Source organism: Ranitomeya imitator, chromosome 4 (genome assembly GCF_032444005.1).
Source record: "Ranitomeya imitator isolate aRanImi1 chromosome 4, aRanImi1.pri, whole genome shotgun sequence".
Lineage (NCBI taxonomy): Eukaryota > Metazoa > Chordata > Amphibia > Anura > Dendrobatidae > Ranitomeya > Ranitomeya imitator.
In genome coordinates, this window is record NC_091285.1 from 447,289,338 (window position 1) to 447,312,504 (window position 23,167).

The 23,167-nt window shown below is 42.5% G+C and overlaps 1 protein-coding gene across 1 annotated transcript in view; it reads left to right on the forward strand.

The window, feature by feature from the left end:
* The window catches only part of ULK3 (unc-51 like kinase 3), a 53,395-nt gene extending 34,747 nt beyond the window's left edge, over positions 1–18,648 (forward strand). The window contains exons 8-16 of the mRNA XM_069765705.1: positions 133–238; positions 347–387; positions 549–651; positions 5,498–5,562; positions 5,649–5,724; positions 17,469–17,509; positions 17,799–17,840; positions 17,937–18,003; positions 18,147–18,648. Of these exons, the coding sequence (XP_069621806.1) occupies positions 133–238; positions 347–387; positions 549–651; positions 5,498–5,562; positions 5,649–5,724; positions 17,469–17,509; positions 17,799–17,840; positions 17,937–18,003; positions 18,147–18,163 (558 nt within the window). The 3' untranslated portion in view covers positions 18,164–18,648. The remainder of the gene's footprint in view (positions 1–132; positions 239–346; positions 388–548; positions 652–5,497; positions 5,563–5,648; positions 5,725–17,468; positions 17,510–17,798; positions 17,841–17,936; positions 18,004–18,146) is intronic.
* Positions 18,649–23,167: the final 4,519 nt, after the last annotated feature.

A 23,167-nucleotide genomic window follows, 5' to 3' on the forward strand; every position in this document is an offset into this window, starting at 1 on the left:
ATTTTTTCTTATTTATAGCGTAACTTTTTTTTTATAATTAATCAATGATTTATTACATATTGTAGTCTTGTTTTACTTTATCTTTAAACTTAATTTGTTTATATCTTTTTTTTCTGTGTGTTTTCCCTACAGGCTGCCTTTGTAGTGGAAGCAGTAGAGAAAGATGGAGCTGGGGAGCATTCATCTGCCCTCACCCTGTACTGCCGAGCTCTAGAATACTTCATCCCTGCCCTGCACTGTACGGATTTATTTTACAATCTTTCTTCCATGTAATTCAGCCTCTGTAATGATTAAAGATGAGTGTTCTATTTTAATATATATTTAACTAGTGTAATAATTCTCGTAGATGAAACAGATGTTCGTCACAAAGAAGCCATTCGCTCTAAGGTTTGTCTTCCATGCCTACTGCTTGATCTTCATGAATACCCTGTTTCTTTAGCATTAAATAAATTTAGGCTGCACATTGCAATATTGGTAATTTTGTCAGCTAGAAAACCTATTTTTGATCTTTTCTGTTTGAATATAATATTACTATGTGTTTGGTGCAGGTTTGTCAGTATGTGTCTAGAGCCGAAGAGCTAAAGGTCCTGGTGTCGTCTAATAATAAGAGCTTGCTGCAACAGGGAATCTCATCTCGGGAACTCTTGAAAGGTGAGGTTTGACACCTTTTGAAAAGCTGAGAACAACCTGTTTTTTGTTTATTTTTAACATATATAGATACCATTGGTTTATTTTTGGACCTTTTAGGGTAATTTCACACTAGGTGTTTTTTTTTTTTTTTGCAGCAAAACCTGATCTCTTGGCAGGAAAGAAGCTGCAGAAAAAAAGCATGTTTTCCTTGTGTTTTTGCTGCAGTTTTGGCATGCTAGATTATTCTTTTGTACATGCTGATAAATTTTAGTGTTGGAAAAAAAAGTCTTATTCCATAGAATCAGGTTTTGGCACAAAAAAGGCAGCAAAACCTGATGCCTGCATTTTTAGTGTGTTTTTTCACCACCCATTCAAGTCAGTGGGTGAAAAACGCTGAAAGAAGAGACAAGCTTTATGTCCAAAAAAAGATGCAAAACACAAAATACTGATAAAATGTGTGTGCATGAGATTTCTGAAATCTCATAGGCTTTGCTGGTACTGTCAAACGCAGCTGAAAATAGGCATAAAAAAGGCAGCAAAAACGCCTAGTGTGAACTTATGCTAAGTTCACATTAGCGTTCGGGGGCTTTGCGGAGGGCTGCGTATGTCCTCCGTTAAGCTCCGCCTACTTCCGCATACTTCTGCATGCATCCTGCGTACCTATCTTTAACATTGTGTACACAGGACATGCGGATGTATGCGGATGCTTTGTTTTGACGCGCCCGCCGACCGCACGGGAATGCAACAAGTTGCATTTTTTTGAAAAAAAAAATTTATATTCGACAAACTGGGATAAATAAGTGACGTGAGGCAATATGCCAGTCTAAAGAATTGCGTTTTTAGGCCACGCTTGAAACTGGGGGTATTGGGAATTAATCAAATTGTCATGGGTAGTGCATTCCAAAGAATTGGCGCAGCATGCGAGAAGTCATTGGGGATGGGAATGGGAGGTTCGGATTATTGAGGATTTTAGTTAAGTCATTACCAGAACAGCAGGCACGGGTAGAGTTGTAGACTAGAGAGAGTACAAAGGAGGGCAACAAAATTAATAAAGGGGATGGGAGAACTACAATACCCAGATAGATTAGCGAAATTAGGATTATTTAGTCTAGAAAAAAGACGACTGAGGGGCGATCTAATAACCATGTATAAGTATATAAGGGGACAATACAAATATCTCGCTGAGGATCTGTTTATACCAAGGAAGGTGACGGGCACAAGGGGGCATTCTTTGCGTCTGGAGGAGAGAAGGTTTTTCCACCAACATAGAAGAGGATTCTTTACTGTTAGGGCAGTGAGAATCTGGAATTGCTTGCCTGAGGAGGTGGTGATGGCGAACTCAGTCGAGGGGTTCAAGAGAGGCCTGGATGTCTTCCTGGAGCAGAACAATATTGTATCATACAATTATTAGGTTCTGTAGAAGGACGTAGATCTGGGTATTTATTATGATGGAATATAGGCTGAACTGGATGGACAAATGTCTTTTTTCGGCCTTACTAACTATGTTACTATGTTACTGAGACAATGGAAGAGATGTAGGGAGGTGTTGAGCCATGGAGCGCTCTGTGGGTGAGAGTAATAAGTTTATATTGACCTCTGCATCGGATGGGCAAGCAGTGTAATGACTGGCACAGGGAAGAGGCATCTGTGTACCGGTTGGTGGGGAATATGATCGTGGCTGCTGCATTCGGGACGGATTGAGGAGGGAAGAGTTTAAAGGAAGAGAGAGACCAATTAATAGAGAATTGCAATTGTCCAGACAAGAATTAATAAAAGCTACAGTAAGAGTTTTTGGTAAGAAAAGGTCTAATTGTAGTGATTTTTTGAGGTGTAGGTGACATGAGTTGGCAAGTGACCAGATGTGGTGAGTGAAGGAAAGATCTGAATCAAATATGACACCAAGACCGCAGGCATGTTGCTGGGGCTTAATAGTGGCGCCACACCCAGAAATTGGCAACATCGGGCCTAGGTAGGTTAGTGGAGGGAGGAAACACAAGTTCAGTTTTTGACAAATTCAGTTTCAGATAGAGGGAGGACATAATGTTAGCGGAAAGACAATCACTCATATTTTGTAATAATGCCGGGTTAATGTCAGGAGATGAGGTTTATAATTGGTTGCCATCAGCATAGAGATGGTACTGAAAACAGAATCTACTGATTGTATGTCCCATAGGGGCAGTATACAAGGAGAAGAGGAGGGGGCCTAGGACTGATCATTGAGGAACCCCGACAATAAGGGGAAGAGGAGAGGAAGCGCCAGCAAAAGACACAGGGTAGGAGCGGTCAGAGAGGTAGGAGGAGAACCAGGAGAGAACGGTGTCTTTGAGTCCGATGGAGTGGAGCATAGCGAGGAGGAGCTGGTGATCCACAATGCTGAATGCTGCAGAGAGATCCAGGAGAATCATCAGGGAGTAGTAACCAGTGACCATTAGATTTCGCTGTTAGTAGATCATTAGAGACTTTAGTGAGTGCAGTTTCAGTAGAATTTAAATGACGGAAACCAGATTGTAAAGGGTCAAGAAGAGAGTTTTCTGAGAGATAGTGCAATAGATGGGAGTGGACCAAGTATTCCTGGAGTTAAGAGATGAAGGGAAGATTGCAGACAGGTCTGTAGTTAGCAGCGCAGTTCTGGTCGAGGGATGTTTTTTAAAGTAATGCACGTATGCTAGCGTGTTTATGAGAGGAAGGAAAGATTTCACTATTTTAGTTAGGTGAGTGGTGACAGATGGGGAAAGGGAATGGAGGAGATGTGAGGGAATAGGGTCACTGGTGCAGGTAGTAGGGCAAGAAGATGAAAGCAGCCTGGGAACTTCTTGCTTGACTGGTTCAAAGACAAAGTGAGCAAGATGCAGTGCAGGTGGGAGGAGAATGCATAACATTTGGCTTGGGAGAAAATTTACTGTCTGATATGGTCAATTTTTCTTTTTCTTTGACATAATTGACCAGATTATCAGCGTTGAGGTCGGTGGTTGAGGCGTCTATACTGTTTGATTGAGGAAAGTGTTAGAGTCGTCAGTTCAGATTATTAGATAAGGAGGTATTGAGGGTGTTAAAGTAGGTTTGTTTGGAGAGGTGAAGGGCAGAGTTTTATGTTTTAGTCATAAACTTGGATTGGATTAAATCGTCATTCAGATTAAATTTGCTCCACAGACGTTCGGCGCACCTGGAGCACCGCTAGAGGAAACGTGTTTGCAGTGTGTGCCAGGGTTGACACAGTTTGTGCCAAGCTGTGCTAAATATAGGAGGTGCAGCTTCATCCAGGGCACACTGCAATGTCTCATTATAGTGTTTCAATGCAGAGTCAGTGCTTGAGAGGGAGGAGATTGGGGCCAATGATGACTGCACCTTCTTCATAAATTTCTGGGTGTTAATAGCACATATATTTCCTATATGTGTGGAAAATGGGGGTGTCCTTACCGGGGTGACAATTCTTGACAGATCATGAAAGAAGGTTGTGAGAATTCTTGACAGAGCATATAGAATAATGGGCCCCACATAGTCCTCCTTATAGTATAATGAGCCCCACATAATCCTCCATACAGAATAATGGGCCCCACATAGTCCTCCATACAGAATAATGGCCCCATGCAGTACTCCATACAGTGTAATGGGGGGCAGTACCGGTTTCTCAGGCCAAATATAATCCCCCTGTGGGCCAGAGATAGACGTATGTGCATTAAACAGATACAACCAAAGACAGAAAATAAATTAAACATGTACCCTGCTGTAAGTAAATGAGTAAAAGCAATAGTGCATCTAAATAACATTAGGTACTTGGGTAAACACTGTTTTTGCTAAAAAAAAAAAAAAAAATTAGACATCCCACGCCGTCAAGGTGTACCCAAATTCGGGATGGTCCTAACCTCTAGCATTAAAACCTTACCATGCGTCATAGTGACGTCTGTGTGAATAAGGGCTGAGTAGGACCGGGTCCTGAACAAGGTCGCACAGCAAATTAGAATCTATTTAAACGTAATGACCAGCTCAAAGGAAGGGAGCCCACACCCTAATGTACAGAAATCTAAAACTTAACTGACAAAAATGAACGTTTTAGTTTAGATTTCTGCATTTAGTGCAGGTGAGGATGTGGACTCCCTTCCTTTCAGCGGGACATACATTTAAATAATTCCCATTTGCTGTGTGTCCATTTTCGGGACCCGGTCCTGCTCAAGTCTTATTCACATTGACATCACTATGACACATGCTAAGGTTAAAACTGTAGGAGAGATCAGCGCAATAGGGTCTTATCCGATGGACACAAATTTAATTTAAATTGCACTAACCTGATAGATGTATTGGTAAGGCATATAGATCTCAATGAGGATTCCAGCTGCAGCAGATCCATGGGTCCGCAAGAGACTGTATCAATATGACAAGATAGAGGATTTTGTGGATTTAGTCCACGCTGCCGATAATGATAAAAAGTCAAGGTGTTCAAATAAACACTTTAGTTTATTTCAACACCTGGACTTTTTATCATTATCAGCAGCAAAATCCACAAAATCCTCTATCTTGTCACATGCTAAGGTTTTAATACTAGAGGTTAGGACCATCCTGATTAGAGTACACCTTGACGCTGGTGGGATGGCTTTTAAGCTTTTTTTTTTTTTCTTTTTTTTTTTTTTCTTTTATCATAGCGGTGTTATCCTCAGGAACCATTGTTATTTATATGCACTATTGTTTTTACTTGTTTACTTACAGCAGGGTATACAATTAATTTCTTGCTGGGATATTTTTAATTTGGAGGAAAGTGAACATACAGAGATTTTTTTTTTTTTTCGCTAAGGTATTACTATTGTTTTATCCAAACATATACTTATTATTTTGCCAAAACTAATTACCTACTCTTTTTAATCATTTAATAAAGAGATGTCACAGGACAAGCCCCGTCTGTTTGCTGCTTTGGATGTGGCCTCAGCTGGGATATTAAAGGTATGAAGTCAGCAGAACAAATAGCGGAAAACTAGATCATCTGCTAGAACTTCCTTACATTCCTTCTATCGTCAATGTCCCTGCAGGATGAAGAAGGCATGGCTGCAGATGCTCTGGATCTGTACCAGCAGAGTCTGGGGGAATTAATACTAATGCTCTCTGGTAAGGGAAATGTTTTGGGTTATGTGAATAAAACACATTCAGTGCTAAACACAACTGTTCTGACTCCTTATATTTTATGATTAGGATTTCTGTTTTTAGTTTTAAATGGGCTATATACGAAATGTAAAATAGTCTCTAAATGCATTAGACTGCATAAAAAATTAAAGTAGTGACTAGTGATACTCGTCCTCCGTGATCCACCTGCCGCTCAAGTCCGGATGCCAGTGATTGGTTGAGTTGATATTTTCAGTGTGTTCAGAACCTGCTCAATAACTCCAAACCAGCGAGGGACAAGTACGCATCAGAATAGAGTTTCATGGGTCACTAAGGGGGTGTTTTCTTTTTTAAAGTTGCCTTAAAAAATACTTTATTCCTTCATATACCCCTTTAATGTAACATTTTGGAGCACAATTTATTTTCATCTCACACTAATTTTTGTGTCTTAAAAGGGTTGTCAAACAGTGAAAAACATTTTTTGCTAGGCATGGATCTTTGTAAATTATCAGAGTAGACATGTTCACCTTGCGTCCCTCATGTGGATCCAGTGAGGTTTGCACCACCTCCAGAAGTGACATCACCAAACCGCTGAAGCCGGTGATTAGCAGCAGCGGTCAGGTGATAAAAATAGCACATCATCGGATGCTTCTTTGAAGACGCACTCCTGCGCTCACCTAACTGCTGTAGCCAGTCACAGGCTTCAGCAGTCTTGTGACATCCGGTCGGCACAGACATCGCTTCTGGAACTGGCACAGACCTTGGCGTAGCCTGCACTGGATCCACAGGGGGGATAGAAGCTGAGCATGCCGCTTTTTTATTTTGAAAAGATCCATGCCTAAGAAAAAGAAATTTCAATATCTGACATCCCCATTAATAATGTCTCTGTTTGTGAACAGACTAAAGCCTCCTTTACACATTAGACTAATGTTGGCTGAACCCGCCGATGTTGATGGTGGCACTGTCCAGCTGACATTCTCAGAGAAACTGTTGATTTGGCATGTCAATTTTCAGATTGTCTGTTACCCCCAGAGATACAGTAGTGTTCAAAATAGCAGCAGTCCAATATGACTATAATTTAAGTACATTTGAAAAACCTGACCTGCACATCCAAACATAGACTCAGTGTGAACAGGTGCTGAACCTAGAGTCGCCAACTCGTATATAGTTAAGTAAAATTTACTTAACTATATACGAGTTGGCGACTCTAGGTTCAGCACCTATTCACACTGAGTCTATGTTTGGATGTGCAGGTCAGGTTTTTGAAATGTATTCTCTAGCCTTCTGATCGTGCACTCCGCCTCCTAGCTTCAGGTGTTTTAATTACAGCAGGTCCAATACCCCTCCACATTGAGAGAGAATTTTAGTCTAAGAAGAGGTTTCACATGTACCCATTCAGATGGAGACGTTTATTCTCAGCGAGGTAAGGCAAGCGTAGGACCTGGTATAAGAGAGATGCCATAACGGGGCTACCAGGTACACATAAAATTGGCCATTTTTATGCGCTAAAAGCTCTCATTTTTCATATTTCTAGTGCAGTAATGCAGTTCAAATTTCGTGTTTTCTAGTTTGCATGTTTTAGCGCTGCAGTGTGCTGCCTTATTTACTTAACTATAATTTAAGTAGTTAATAGCCTCAGGTGGAATGCTTTGAAATGGATGGAAAGCCAAACCAGAGAGACGTGGAAGAAAACGGAAGACTAGCATTTGAATGGATGGAATAATAGCCAGAATGGCTAAGCCTTTGCCAATGATCAGCTCCTGGATGATGAAGACAACGCAGAATTGGCTGGAATTGAGATCGGACGCCATGTCGCGTTTGGAGAGCCCCTGATGTGCCTAAACAGTGGAAACCCCACAATTATAACTGAAACCCTAATCCAAACACATCCCTAACCCTAATCCCAACAGTAACCCTAACCACACCTCTAACCCTGACACACCCCTAACCCTAATCCCAACCCTATTCCCAACCGTAAATGTAATCTAAACCCTAACTGTAACTTTAGCCCCAACCCAAACTGTAGCCCTAGCCCTAACCCTAATCCTAACCCTAGCCCTAACCCTAGCCCTAGCCCTAACCCTAGCCCTAACCCTAGCCCTAACTCTAACCCTAGCCCTAATGGGAAAATGGAAATAAATACATTTTTTTAATTTTTCCCTAACTAAGGGGGTGATGAAGGGGGGTTTGATTTACTTTTATAGCGGGTTTTTTAGCAGATTTTTATGATTGGCAGCCGTCACACACTGAAAGACGCTTTTTATTGCAAAAAATATTTTTTGCGTTACCACATTTTGAGAGCTATAATTTTTCTATATTTTGGTCCACAGAGTCATGTGAGGTCTTGTTTTTTGCGGGACGAGTTGACGTTTTTATTGGTATCATTTTCGGGCATGTGACATTTTTTGATCGCTTTTTATTCCGATTTTTGTGAGGCAGAATGACCAAAAACCAGCTATTCATGAATTTCTTTTGGGGGAGGCGTTTATACCGTTCCGCGTTTGGTAAAATTGATAAAGCAGTTTTATTCTTCGGGTCAGTACGATTACAGCGACACCTCATTTATATCATTTTTTTATGTTTTGGCGCTTTTATACGATAAAAACTATTTTATAGAAAAAATAATTATTTTGGCATCGCTTTATTCTCAGGACTATAACTTTTTTATTTTTTTGCTGATGATGCTGTATGGCGGCTCGTTTTTTGCGGGACAAGATGACGTTTTCAGCGGTACCATGGTTATTTATATCTGTGTTTTTGATCGCGTGTTATTCCACTTTTTGTTCGGCGGTATGATAATAAAGCGTTGTTTTTTGCCTCGTTTTTTTTTTTTTTTTTTCTTACGGTGTTTACTGAAGGGGTTAACTAGTGGGCCAGTTTTATAGGTCGGGCCGTTACGGACGCGGCGATACTAAATATGTGTACTTTTATTGGTTTTTTTTTTTTATTTAGATAAAGAAATGTATTTATGGGAATAATATATATTTTTTTTTTCATTATTTTTGAATATTTTTTTTTACACATTTGAAATTTTTTTTTTTTACTTTGTCCCAGGGGGGGACATCACAGATCAGTGATCTGACAGTTTGCACAGCACTCTGTCAGATCACTGATCTGACATGCAGCGCTGCAGCCTTCACAGTGCCTGCTCTAAGCAGGCTCTGTGAAGCCACCTCCCTCCCTGCAGGACCCGGATCCGCGGCCATCTTGGATCCGGGGCTGGAGGAAGCAGGGAGGGAGGTGAGACCCTCGCAGCAACGCGATCACAACGCGTTGCTGCGGGGGGCTCAGGGAAGCACGCAGGGAGCCCCCTCCCTGCGGGAAGCTTCCCTGTACCGCCGGCACATCGCGATCATCTTTGATCGCGGTGTGCCGGGGGTTAATGTGCCGGGGGCGGTCCGTGACCGGTCCTGGCACATAGTGCCGGATGTCAGCTGCGATAGGCAGCTGACACCCGGCCGCGATCGGCGGCGCTCCCCCCGTGAGCGCCGCCGATCGCGCTGGACGTACTATCCCGTCCATGGTCATAGGGGCCCACCCCACATGGACGGGATAGTACGTCCGATGTCAGAAAGGGGTTAATCTATTCCGGACGAAGGGGGCGACGGATTCTTCTAAGGTCCGATCTCCCCCGAACCAGGATCGCCACCAACCTTCAGGTCAAGACTTTCATCCAGGGAGTCTCCCATGTGGTTCCTCCCTACAGGATGCCGCTAGAGACCTGGGATCTCAACTTGGTCCTGGGGGTTCTTCAGGAACCTCCGTTTGAACCCCTTCAAGACGTTCCGCTCTCTGTCCTCTCTTGGAAGGTTGCCTTCCTGGTAGCGGTGACGTCCATCAGAAGGGTTTCAAAGCTCGCCGCTTTATCCTGCCGGCTCCTTTCCTTGCCTTTCATCAGGACAAGGTAGTTCTACGCCCTTCTCCGGCGTTTCTTCCGAAGGTGGTCTCATCTTTCCACCTTAATGAGGACATCATTCTTCCCTCCTTTTGCCCGCAGCCCAAACATAGGGTCGAGAAGGCTCTCCATACTCTGGACGTGGTACGGGCCCTCAGGAGGTACATTTCCAGAACGGCTCATTTCAGAAAATCGGACGCCCTTTTCGTGCTCCCGGAGGGTCACAGAAAGGGTTTGGCTGCGTCTAAATCCACGATAGCCAGATGGATCCGATCTGCTATCCAGGAATCCTATCGGGTCAGGGGCAGTCCTATCCCGGCGGGGATTAGAGCTCACTCCACTCGGTCGATGGGTGCTTCCTGGGCCATCCGGCACCAGGCAACAGCGGAGCAGGTTTGCAAGGCCGCAACGTGGTCCAGCCTGCATACTTTCACAAAGCATTACAATGTTCACATTCACTCCTCTGCGGACGCGGCCCTTGGCAGGCGTATTCTGCAAGCGGCCGTTGCGCATTTGTAGTCAGATGGTACACGGAGTTATTTGGTTGTATTGTTTCCCACCCAGGGACTGCTTTGGGACGTCCCATGGTCCTGTGTCCCCCAATGAGGCGAAGGAGAAATAGGGATTTTTGTGTGTACTCACCGTAAAATCCTTTTCTCCGAGCCACTCATTGGGGGACACAGCACCCACCCTGGTAGCCTTACGGCTCGTTACCTTTTTTAGTCTTTGACTGATTGTTTGACATGTTATACTCTAATGTTATTTGATATATGGTTGTTATTATCCTACTGCTTTTGCACTGAACTGGGTCTCTGGAAGCCAGCATGAGGGTGTATACTGCAGGGGAGGAGCTAACCTTTTTTTGTCTCAGCTTAGTGTCAGCCTCCTAGTGACAGCAGCATAACCCATGGTCCTGTGTCCCCCAATGAGTGGCTCGGAGAAAAGGATTTTACGGTGAGTACACACAAAAATCCCTATTTTTGGGTTCAAGGACCACAGACAGTTCCTCAGACGACCCCCAAACTCTGCATTCAAGCCACAGTACACTCTGAAGACAGTGAAGAATCGTGATATGGGCATGTTTCTCTTACTATGGTGCCAGACCTATTTACCGCATACCAGGTGTCATAGACAGATATCTGGAGAGGTCATGTTGCCTTACGCTGAAGAGTATATGCCCTTGAAATGGGTGATTCAAATAGACAATGACACTAAACACACCAGTTAACAAGAAAAATTTTGCTGCCAGTTCAACAAAATTGAGGTTATGAGTGGCCAGCCCAATCCCCAGACCTTAATCCGATAGAACACTTGTGGGGTGACGTTAAAAATGCCGTTTGTGAGGCAAAGCCAACAAATGCCAAAAAATTGTGGAATGTAGTCCAAGCATCCTGTGCAGGAATAACAGGTGACGGGTGCCAGAAGTTGATTGACCTTATGCAACATAGATGTCAAGCAGATCTAGTAAACTGTGGGTATACAACTAAATATTAGGTTAGTGATTCACAGGAATGCAAAATGGTCATAAAAATGGTACATATTGTGAGTTTGTAAAGACAAAAGCAGACACTGTTATTTTTTTAGAACAGCCCGTTGTTGAGTTTTTATTTTCTGTAAAGTAGTTAAAATTATCTACATTTCTCTTGATGTTTTGAATTGGAAAACAGTGTGCAATGTTCCCAATGCTGGAAATAAAAACTAGTATAAAGATTTTGTGATTAACTCATGTTTTTGAACACACTGCTATTATTTTGAACACTACTGTAAGCTGCCGGCAGAGATGTCAGTCATTGGTTTTCTCATAGACATAATGGGAGCAGTTGGCCTAGTGCTCCACTGTATGGTAGTGACAGCCGTAATGGCTGGCGGTGAACAATCGGCTGAAGCATAGTTCGGCCGACAGCCATGTAATGTGTATAGGGGCCTTTAGTTATAAGGGTCTTGTGATGATGTTCGTCCTTCATTTTCGAAGATGACCATGACTTCAGGGTTAGAAGAGAATTAGTAGTTATGGGTCCGGAGGTGGCTGATGAGTCCAATCCGGGCCCTGAAGGTTCGCCCACATACTTGACATAAGGAAGCCGATGTGGTCAATACACCAGATTCTACTTGTGCCTTGCGTACAGCGCGCTTTCTTTTTGCGTCAGAGATTTTCCTATCTTCAGCTGCACGTGATCCTGTCCCGCCAACCTGGAAGATCCAGGGCAAGCTCTTCCCATTCATTGGTGTTGACTTACAGGTTTTTGAGAGACACCTTAAGGCAGTCTTTATAGCGCTTCTTCTACCCCCCAACTGCTTGCTTTCCTTTGCACAGTTCTCCGTACAGCAGTTGTTTCGGTAGTCGTCTGTCAGGCATTCTAACCACGTGTCCAGTCCACCTGGCTTGGACTTTCAGCAGGAGAGTGTAAACGCTGCAGAGCCCAGCTTGTTCCAGGATTGCCGTGTCCGGGACATTGTCTTGCCACCTGATGTGGAGGAGTCTGCGGAGGCAACTCATGTGGAAATGATTAAGCTGTTTAGCATGCCGGCTGTAGACTGTCCAGGTCTCGCTAACATAGAGAAGTGTGGTGAGGACCACTGCACAGTAGACCTTCAGCTTGGTGGTAAGGCTGAGTCCCCTTCGTTCCCAGACGTTCTTACGCAGTCTCCCGAAGGCGGCACTGGCTTTGGCGATTCTGTTATTAACCTCAGCGTCTATGGTTACTTCATGGGAAAGTGTGCTGCCTAAGTAGGTGAAGTTATCGACTGCTTTGAGGTTTTCACTGTGATACGTGGCATCTTGTACAGTTTTCCTGGAACCGGTTGATACATGACTTCGGTTTTTCTAATGTTGATCTCGAGACCAAAACTGTCGCAAGCTTGCGAAAAACAATCCATTTCATGCTGCATCTGCTGTTCCGTGCTAGCGTTAAGTGCACAGTCCATCAGCAAATAATAATTCACGGATAAAAGTCTCATGCACTTTTGTAACCGCCTTCAGGCGTTTTGGGTTGAATAGCTTGCCATCAGTCCTGTACCTAACCTGGATTCCATCTTCACAGTTGTTAAAGGCGTCACTTAACATTGCAGAGAACAGCATACTGAACAGGGTTGGAGCAAGCACACAGCCTTGTTTTACGCCGTTTGTTACTGGGAAAGCCTCAGATTCGTCTCCATCGTTCAGAACCTTCACCATCATGCCATCATGGAACTGCCGGACGACTGAGATGAACTTGCTCGGGCAGCCGAATTTTGCCATGATCTTCCACAGGCCGTCTCTACTGACTGTGTCGAAAGCCTTAGTCAAATCAACAAAAGTTACATAAAGGTCACGGTGTTGCTCCTGGCATTTTTCCTGAAGTTGACGTGCTGAAAAGACCATATCTACTGTTCCACGTTTAGCACGGAAACCACACTGGCTTTCGGGTAATAGTCCTTGCTCAAGGTGATATAAAAGGCGGTTGAGCAAGAGACGAGTCAATATCTTGCCTGCAGGGGACAGAAGGGAGATGCCTCGATGGTTGTCACAAGATTGGCGATTACCTTTCCTCTTGTATATGTGAATTATGCTGGTATCTTTCATCTGTTGTGGAACCTGTTCCTTTGTCCACATATATTGGAATAGTTTGGTCACCGTTTGCATCAGAACAGGGCCGCCAGCTTTAAATACCTCAGCAGGTATAGCATCAATTCCGGGTGCTTTTCCACAAGAAAGTTGTGTTACTGCTTTCCTGACTTCATCTCCACTTGGAAGAACATCAAGCTCCTTGTTGATTTCTACCTGGGGCAGGCGAGCAATAGCCTCATCATTGATATTGAGAGGGCGATTAAGAATATTCTTAAAGTGCTCAGCCCACCATTCCAAAATGTGTTTCTTTTCTGTCAGCAGCTTAGTTCCATCTGCATTAAGCAGAGATGAAGAGCGTGATGACTGAGGCCCATATACAGCTTTGAGCGCATCGTAGAAGCTCTTCTGGTCATGGGTATCTGCATAGCCCTGAATTTCGTCGGCCTTCTTGCTAAACCAGATATCCTGCATCTCGCGTAGCTTGATTTGTACCTTTCTTTTTATGCTGTTAGCTAACAACGAGGGGTCATTTTGGTACACCTTGTACTGCTGATGTTTCTTTTCTAGGAGTGTCTTTATTTCCTTGTTGTTTTCATCGAACCAGTCTTGATTATTTCTGGCTGCTGATCCGAGATGCTCCAGAGCAGTATTATAAACAGCATCTCTCAGAATTGTCCACTGTTCCTCAACGCCGATCTCCTCTGCCTGCAGTATACATAACAGTCTGCCATCAAGGTCATTGGCAAATTCCCTTGCAATTCTTTTATTTTGCAGCTTATAGATATTCAGCCTCTTTGTCGTTTTCTGCCCTTGCAGTCTCCTCGCAGGCAGGATGCAGAGCCTGCACTTAGACACAATGAGGCGATGGTCAGTACAGCAGTCTGCACCGCACATGGCTCTCGTCACTCTAAAGTCCATCTCATCCCTTTTCCTGGCAATGATGTAATCAATGAGATGCCAATGCCTCGAGCGTGGGTGCATCCATGATGTCTTCTTGCTTGTGGGTAAGAGGAATAAAGTGTTGGTGATGACAAGGTCATGTGTGGCACACATCTTGAGGAGCAGCAGGCCATTACTGTTACACTTGCCACTTGCAGTTTTGATGGTCTGTTCCCACTCTGGCATTAAAGTCTCCAAGTATAATGAGCTTGTCTGCCTGTGGGACTGCTGAAATAAGTGTGTCAAGTTCATCGTAGAACTTATCTTTAATGTCATCCGGATTAGTCATCGTGGGAGCATAGGCACTGATTAGTCGCGTGTTTCTTGTTTGTAAGTGGGAGCTGAAATGTCATCAGACGGTTGTTGATGCCCTCCGGAAGCCTGGTAAGTTTACGAACAAGATGAGTTTTGATAGCAAAACCCACTCCAGAAGAATGTATATCCACCACTATGCTCTGTCAATTGACCCTTGTGTGCCAGGCCTGTTTTGCTGAAAGCTGGTATATCAGCCTTGTAACGAGCTAGCTCCTGAGCAACCAATGCCGTTCTTCTCTCTGGTCTGTCTGCCTTGGTATTATCCAGCAGAGTTCTAACATTCCATGTGCCATGGTTGAGTACCATTTATTGTGTGTCGACCGATGTATGGGAAACCCGCCAGCTGCGGTAGGCTGGCCGGGTGAAATGAAGCAGACTATGTTTGAGGCACTTTTCTAGCCCCGTCCTCGATTGAGGTGAGCAGAGTGATCCTGAACAGGATTGCTCAGACACCCAGGAGGCTGCCTAATTCCACTACTGCTTCGGTCCAGTGGGGAGCACCCATATGACTCCATACCTGCTGTTTTGCCACTCTCCCATCGCCACAGGACTTTAGATACGTGAGGGAGAGTTGCGCAGTCGTCAACCTCACTCTCTTGCCCGTACCTATCGAGCCCCAGTGGCAAGAACTAGATGAGACTACTGGAGATAGGTCAGGGTGCAGTGGATGGCCAGCAGTGTCCTATATGTGCCTCGCTGCGCCCTCTCAGTGCTCCACAATGCTGTGCTGGAAATCGCTTGTCTGCCATTGAATCTTGGTTTCTTCCGCACAGTCTGCCATATCCAGGCTTCACATGCAAGGGTAGGCAAACCCTTGAAAATCACCGCAGGTCTCAAAGAAACCCAACAGCTACCCTCACCTGGTTTGGCCCGCCTGCCGAGGCGGTGTTCCAGGGTGTACCGCTGCCGCATGCTAGCAGCTACTTGGAGGTACATGTGAGAGTTGAGCATCAGATGAGGACCAAAGATGGAAGAGCTGTCCAGAAAGGACACGGCAAGCACTCCACCAGAGGTGCTACCTCTATCTAGATACCCCATGTATCCCATAAGGGTCTTACAGATGGAGCAAATGGTATCCAATTTTTGTGTCACGTTGATTTATGGAGTTATTTATTTATAAAATATCATAGAGGTTGTCCTCTCTGTAAACTAAAGGTCTAGTATGGCCGACTTGGATATAATACCACATTTTCCCTGCAAAGACTTTCGCTGGCAAATCCTGTGCTTGCCTGGGATCTTGGGAGCCAGACCCTAGCAATCAGCTGATTATTATGGTGGATTGATTATTAAAGAAAATGTGTCTGGTGAGGACCACCTCTGGAGTAATTGTAATGTGCTGCAGTGATATTTATTCAGTTACACTTAAATTCACATTGCAAGCAATGTGAAGTTCGCACAGAATTCCATTTGTGATGCCAGTTGTCTGCGGATTTGTTTATTGTAGTCCAGCAATAGCCTCATATCAGACTTTACTGCGATTTACAGGACTGCGTGGTTGGATCAGGGAAATGATGAAGAATAGCCTGCCTATATTCGCAGTCATCCAAATCTGACTTATGGGTCCCATATTAGAGCTAATGGCACACAGACTTTACTTTGCTCCATATAATAATCTCTAACATTTCTATGCCTTTTGTCTGATAAAAGGGTCCTAAATCCTGTTTGCACCACATAGGAACTCTATTACATTTCTACAATGTATAACACAACACATGGAACACGTTACAATTTTCTTTCCATATGCCAGCATGTTTTTCATAGATTTATACCAGATTTGTGTATATTACTACATTGATTCATGCTCTTTAAAAGATTTTTGGGAATGCAATAAAATATAACCGTACCCAATGGCTCTTTAGGCTTCTAATCAGAAAAACCTTATTCACACGCCCAGCACAAAATGCATTTGCCTTTAGATTTATGGTATAGATATGGTGCCAGTTCCATTATTAGTCCACGTCCCCAAAATTCTTTTTTTTTTTTTTTTTTCTGAACTGGAAACCAGTCTATGGTCTAAAATCTCATGTTTTCAAGCAATCCTAAATGGAGGCCACTCCCAGGACCTGTAAAAAAAACAGCAGCATGTTTTCTAGTACTTATTCAGTTCTTTGGTAGACTCTCCAACACTGTGGTGTTCATGTGAATGAATAATAATAATAAATATGTATATATTATTTTTTCCAGAATAAATCTCTTCAGTTGTCTCTCTTTATAAAAGACGCAAATAACTGTACAGATTTTCAACTGTAAATATGCTAAAGTACAAATGTTTTCATTGTTGTAAACTGTCATCAAGGAACTCTTGGACCTTCTGAGACTGGTGTACTTACGTTGAAAATCCATGTAACAATTGCTGTACAATCCTTGGTAATGTGTTTTCTTTTTCTTCTTTTTGCTCTTTCATTTCTTTCCACCACTTTTCTATACGAGACATACCGTAACTTTTTCTTTCTTTTCCGTTCAACTGTTTTTAGCAGGAGATGTTGTAATTTTGAATGTGACGATTCACTTTAACATACAATGTATTGAAAATTGAGAAAAAAAATAAATTCCAGTGAAATCATGATAAACTGCAGTTCGACATTGTATTTTGGGAGGTTTTTTGTTTTCGTACAATTCCTTATGCTGTAAAAATGACCTGGAAATATGATTTTTCAAGTTCAGTACAATTGCGGCGATATCAAATTTAGAAGAATTTTTTTAATTTCATTTATAATCTACCAGTTTTTAAAAAAAAAAAGAGACCCCATCTTTTCAGAGCTATGTGACGGCATATTTTTTCTGCCCAGGGCTGTAGATTTTATTGATACAGTTTCGGGGTACATCTGACATTTTGATTTTTTTTTTCTTTGCATCTTTTGGGAGAAGTGCAATGAGCAAAAAAAAATAAAAAAACACAAACATTCTGATACAACCATTCTGACACGGATTTTCAACTTAATGCCGTAAATCAGGTTTAAGAAATCTATCTAGTAATGTATGCCAATTATATTGTGAAACCTGGAGATACCTCCCCTTTATGATACAAGTTGTTTTTATTTTGGTCTGTTGTAGCTGAATCGGCTGGAAGAAGACGGGAGCTTCTACATGCTGAAGTAAGTGGGACTGTAGCAATCTAGAGGGAGAAATGTTAGGTGGGTATGTGTTTCCAGCATATTGGTACCCAACATTAAATTGTGTGATATTTCTATACACTGTATGTGCATTTCCTCAAGTGTGGCAACATGCTGGCTTACATTGCAAATGTGTATGTGTTAGCCATAAACTCATCTGTCAGTGATCCCACATAGTAAGACTATGGCCTGTCCGCTTGGCCTCGTTGGTGTTGTGATCTCGTCTGGCCGACCTCCTCTATGAGTTCCTAACGATGTGCTTATCCGACAGATTCAGACACTAATGAAGCGAGCTGAGTTTTTAAAGGAACAGGTAAGTAGAGTATAAAACCCCCTACACATCAGTTCACATGTAAGAGGATTCTTAGGATCTCAAAATCAGGTGATCTCTTTTATGGGTTATCTGCAGATGAAAACCTCCAATTGGAAGTCTGAATCTCTCGGTCAGGAGATGTTATCGGAGTCTGTGCGGGGCTGTGAGTCTAGAAACTTTATACTTTCCCACTTTTTTCTTTCTTAAGTAAACAATACGTACTATAATGGAGTGTAAACTATAGGATAATGCTGCCATTGAGGCGCTGAGCTCAGGATAACTGATGCCGTCTTCTCTCTTTTTCAGCATGTTCTCTGCAGTAGCCGCAACGTGGGACACTATGGAAACAGGAACACATGGGCTACTCCGCACAGTGAACAAGTCTGTAGGAAAATGTTCACACACCACCAAGAAACTTGAAGACACAAAAGAGCATAGTAGAACCAAAAACACTCAGTTTAAAAAAATCACAGTAATCCACAAGTGCTAGTAAAAAGATGTAAAAAACAGGGTATTTTGTTGATACGTTTTTTGCAAAAAATGTATACTAAGCTGCTCCACCAAACGTCAAGGTATACCCATATCAGAGCAGTCCTAACTGATGTATGCAATCCCTACCTGATGTATTTAAAAACCTGATCATCTGTATATTACCTGTGTGAACAGGGTTCAGAGAGGAAAAGTCCATGTGGACATGCTGAGTGGAACAGCTTTTGTGGGACACTAGCCTGCATGCAATTCTCAATAAATGGTTATTTGTTTTAGTGATACTACTGTATGTGTAAATTAAATTATTTTCCAATCTCTGGTCTATTTGTTTTCCCTTACGTCCACAGCTTACACTTACAGACTGGGGCAGAAATGGGTCACAATCCGGACACTGGTTTATAGCTCAGCTGATCGTACATGTTGTTATTTCATCATCCTGTCCTCATTTGTGAGTACAGTACATTCTGTGCACAGGCCCGTTATCCATACAGTAACAGCTGTTGTAGGGAACACGACTGTCAGCAATAAAATAATCTAAGGATTAGCATGACGAGTGTAACAAACCTGCGTAACACCCTTCAGCTTAGACCCTACACAAGCTATATAAGAATGAGGGTATGTCAGCTAGGGCTGCGAAGTCCGTGAGCCAAGGTCTTTACTCTGACACCTTCATAAATGGCCAATAACAAATTTACTTTAGTAAATTTCACTCTCTTGTTTTTTTTATTAATAAGCAGATGCCTTAGATTGATAGAACATAAAATATATTTGTTATTTACTGTTTACCAATAGTAATAACGGGTAATTTATTTTTCTTTTTTTTTTTTTTTTCTTCCATCTCCTCTGCCCTGATGTTAACATTTGACCTCTCCTATAATGGAGAAGAATCTTTTATGCAGAATTGTGATGGTTCTTTCCACTCCAATGGTTGTCTGTGTATGACATAAACACTCAATTTTTGGATTTGTCAATTAGGAAAATAAGGCGGCTTAATTTATCAGTGCACCTATGACATGTCAGTGAGTGTACCTATCCCCTCTGGACAATTGCGGCTATTTCTTTGCCATATGAGGTTGTTTATTCCAAGACACATTGGAAAGCAGATGGATGGATGACAAGAATGGAAAACTATCCAATAAAATACTATTTACTAATGTGAGTGAATTCGATCCACTGTAAGCCAACAAAAACACCTCCACACCAAACTTTCCAAAGGTTTCTTTTAATATCAAGTTGTTAGAAATGTAGAAATCACTGTTACAAAGACTCACAGATCTAAACAAAACTCTCCAAACCACTACACAGTGCTGAGACATGGCGGAGTGAGGCGTCCTCGGCCACAGATACTTCCCCCATGGGTTATTTTAGATTTGCAGTGCTATTGTTCCATTATTGGAAGGGTGCAAACATGTCCTATAACCTAGTGATGTGTATCCCAGGGCATGACCATTTTACTTTTTCAATGCATGTGTATTGCAGTTTTTTTTTGCACATAATACTTTGAATATGTATTTATTCATTTCCAGATTTTCTATATTTTGTCACATAGAATTTTTTTTCACATCTAGAAATAAAATGGAATGTGAGTCCTGGACAGTATGGTGAAGGAGACGTAGCATTCTTATTATATTATCACTGTACTTCAGAGGAAGAGTCATCCAACACCTATATCACCCATGGGAAAAAGCAAGGCTTCATTGATGCATGTGTAATAAGGCCATAACAGTGCTCAAAAAGTTGGTCTGGTAAGGTTGTAAGCCATCTTTTCTTTTTAACTTCACTAATTGTAGGTACAGATGATTGCAGCTGGTCATATACTTTAGATAGCGCTCACATTAACTCTCGCTCAGATGACAGTGCTTTCATCTTGACCACACCATGTACATCCTTAGGCTACGTTTACACTTGTGTTTCCATTTGTGTAAAACAGACCATTTTACTTATTTCATGTGTTATCCGTTTTGCATTTGTTTTTTTTTCCTCCTTCATAGGCTTTTAAAACCTAATGGATGTAGAGTGTCTGAGCCTCTCACCTAGCCAAATTAGTTCTCATGCTTCGCACTGACGAGGGCCAACAGCCCGAAACACCGTGTCTGCGAATTGAGATACTGATTTGGTTTTTATCCTAAGTCATATTGCACGACTTGTTAAAGGGTTGATTGTGACTTGTAGGATCTCTACTTCCAACAGGTGGCGCTATAGAGTTCAAGTCCTCTTATTTTCTGAAGAGGCAATTTGCATATGATCTTTATCTATTGACTTATAACAAAGGTTTGGTTAAAAAAGGATCCAAGAAGTATCGTTTCTCCTTGCGGAGAGTGACATGTTAAGCATGTCGAGGTGAGCAGACTTAGAGCCGCTGAAACATGGATGGATTACTTAAGTAAAAACAAATTGCTTCTGTTTTTCAACCATGGTTAGTGGCTGACCGCAGATTGGATGAGAATAGGGCATGCTTCGTGTCGTAAATCATTATTGAAATGGATATGTGTTTGGGTAAATGAAAACAATGGGATTGTGTGCTGTCTTATTGAAAAAGCTGGAGACCACGTGGATGTGTACAATGTATTTGTGACCACAACTGGTCGAAAACCTCTACTGAAAATCTTATGGTGCTCACAACAAAATAATCAGACATTTGAAATCCAACAGCTTAATCCTTGTTTCACCAGTCATTGTTTCCCGTCATTGTAGGGAAATGTTAGGACACACCACTCCCCAACTATACACATTAGATGGTCGTCTAGGCCCACCGAAATCAGCAGATTCGTCCTACATTCATGTGAGTGGCAAGCTGCTCCATTTCTTTTTTTGCCCATCTTATCCTATACCCTCGGCTGAGATCTGTGTTCAGAATTTGATAAGGAGAAAGTGGAAAGCAGGTGATTAATAGGAGGGTGAAAGGTGAAAATCACAATTATACATAGTTGCAGAAAAACTCCTTTCTCTGAAGGATCAGAAAAGGCAAAAGTATGGTATAGGCAGATAAGGTATTTCACACTAAGAACCTTCTTACCAACAACGAAACCTGTTTTTGTGATGTGGGGAAGCTTTAAGCAATGTACCAATATTGAAATTACCAGTCGCCTGTTCATATCCAATCTATGTCAGAAGACATTGATACACAACAAGTCTACTTCTGTTTTTTTGCTATTCTCAGCCAGGTTCTCATTCATCTGCTGTATCAGCCACAACCATTGGACAAGTGTGGCACTGTTTCTGGGAAAAACTGACCCTTTTCTAGTCTGAAACAACCCCATTAAAACAGGAACTGAAATGAAAAGTTTGGGCACTAAAACCTACCATCCAACTATTTCTTTATGTGAGAGATTGACACAAAATTATAGAAAAGTGATTGCAACTACAAAAGTTGGTACAACCAGATATTCATTTTCCAATGGGTGATGTGAGCTTTGGACAACCTTGTTAAAAAAAAAAAAAAAGGTCCTTAAGGTGCCCAGATAGCTGTCGGCTGAGTGTATTGTTTTTTGTTTTTTTTTTGTTTTGTTTTTCATTGGGGAGATTGGAGTCTCTGCCAGACTCTTCTACGGGCAGGTTTTCTCCAGGGAGCACAAAAAGGATAGGACGTTTAAGTTGAAATTGTCGAGCCTTACCTCCCCCATTTCATCTGTCAGGGTCTAGTCGTGAGGCCTCCATGCAAATTAGATGGTCAGCCAGTCCTGCCAAAATTTGAGTGGGTTTAATATATATGGTGGGCTTTAGAACCCCTTCATTAGTAGTACAGCATGAACAGTTCTTGGACTAGCTGGGTTCTCTTTGTCTTATCCTACTTATCTGAAAGGTTAGAAAGTAGTGATGAGCGAGTGTGCTCGTTACTAGAGTTTTCCGAGCATACTCAAGTCTCAACCGAGTATTGCTGATGCTCGGATCCCTGCCCCGCATGTTTCGTGGCTGTAATACACCTGAAAAACATGGCTACAGTTTGACCTTTTATGGCAGGCAATCCCTGCAACTTTCTTAAAGTCTCGCAACATGCAGGGCATGGATCTGAGCATCGCATCCGAGCACCAGCAATACTCGATGAGACTTGAGCATGCTCGGAAAACTCGAGTAACGCGCACACTCGCTCATCACTATTAGACAGCACTGTGACAAATTTTGGGAGCGTCATCTGGACAACGTAAAGGTGCATAATCCCAGATCTCTATACTTCAGTTATAAAGAGTTTTTGTTTTGCCCTTACACGCTAAGGACATCGGCTCTGATGGAATATTTATGAGCCGCAGCCAATTCGCACACCCTGATTGGCTAAGGCAGCCACATGAGACATACCTACATGACATAATGATGTGGTGTCACCTGTCGGGAAGAGAAGTGCCAGCATGGCTCTAGAGGCGTAACTGTTGGGGATGAATATACATTATTTTTATTTTTTATGCGGCCCTGAATTAATTAAGCAGGGGTTGTCCAGTAGTTGAAAAGGCTTCAGTGCAAACATCACAGCTGCAGGACACGTGACCACTGCAGCCAATCACTAGGTTCGTTGGTGATGTGGATGTAGCCACAGAGCCCAGACTTGGCTTCTGCAGTCATGGGTGCTGTACTTTTGACGTCTCCTGTGCATCCTTTCAACAAAGGAGGCAGCGCTGAACTTGCCAGGGGTGAATATTGCTTTATTTTCTACAGCTAAAACCCATAAGGCCAAATGCATCCTGGACTACCCCTTTTAGTGCTCTTAAAGGGAAGGTGCCATGAAAAAAGTTTTTCCACAACTGGAAAAATGGAAAGTATTAATGTTTTAATTTTTTTTATATCATTTATTTTTAATGAAGTAAAATAGGATCCCAGGTCACAGCTACAGGCAGGAGGAGCAGCCT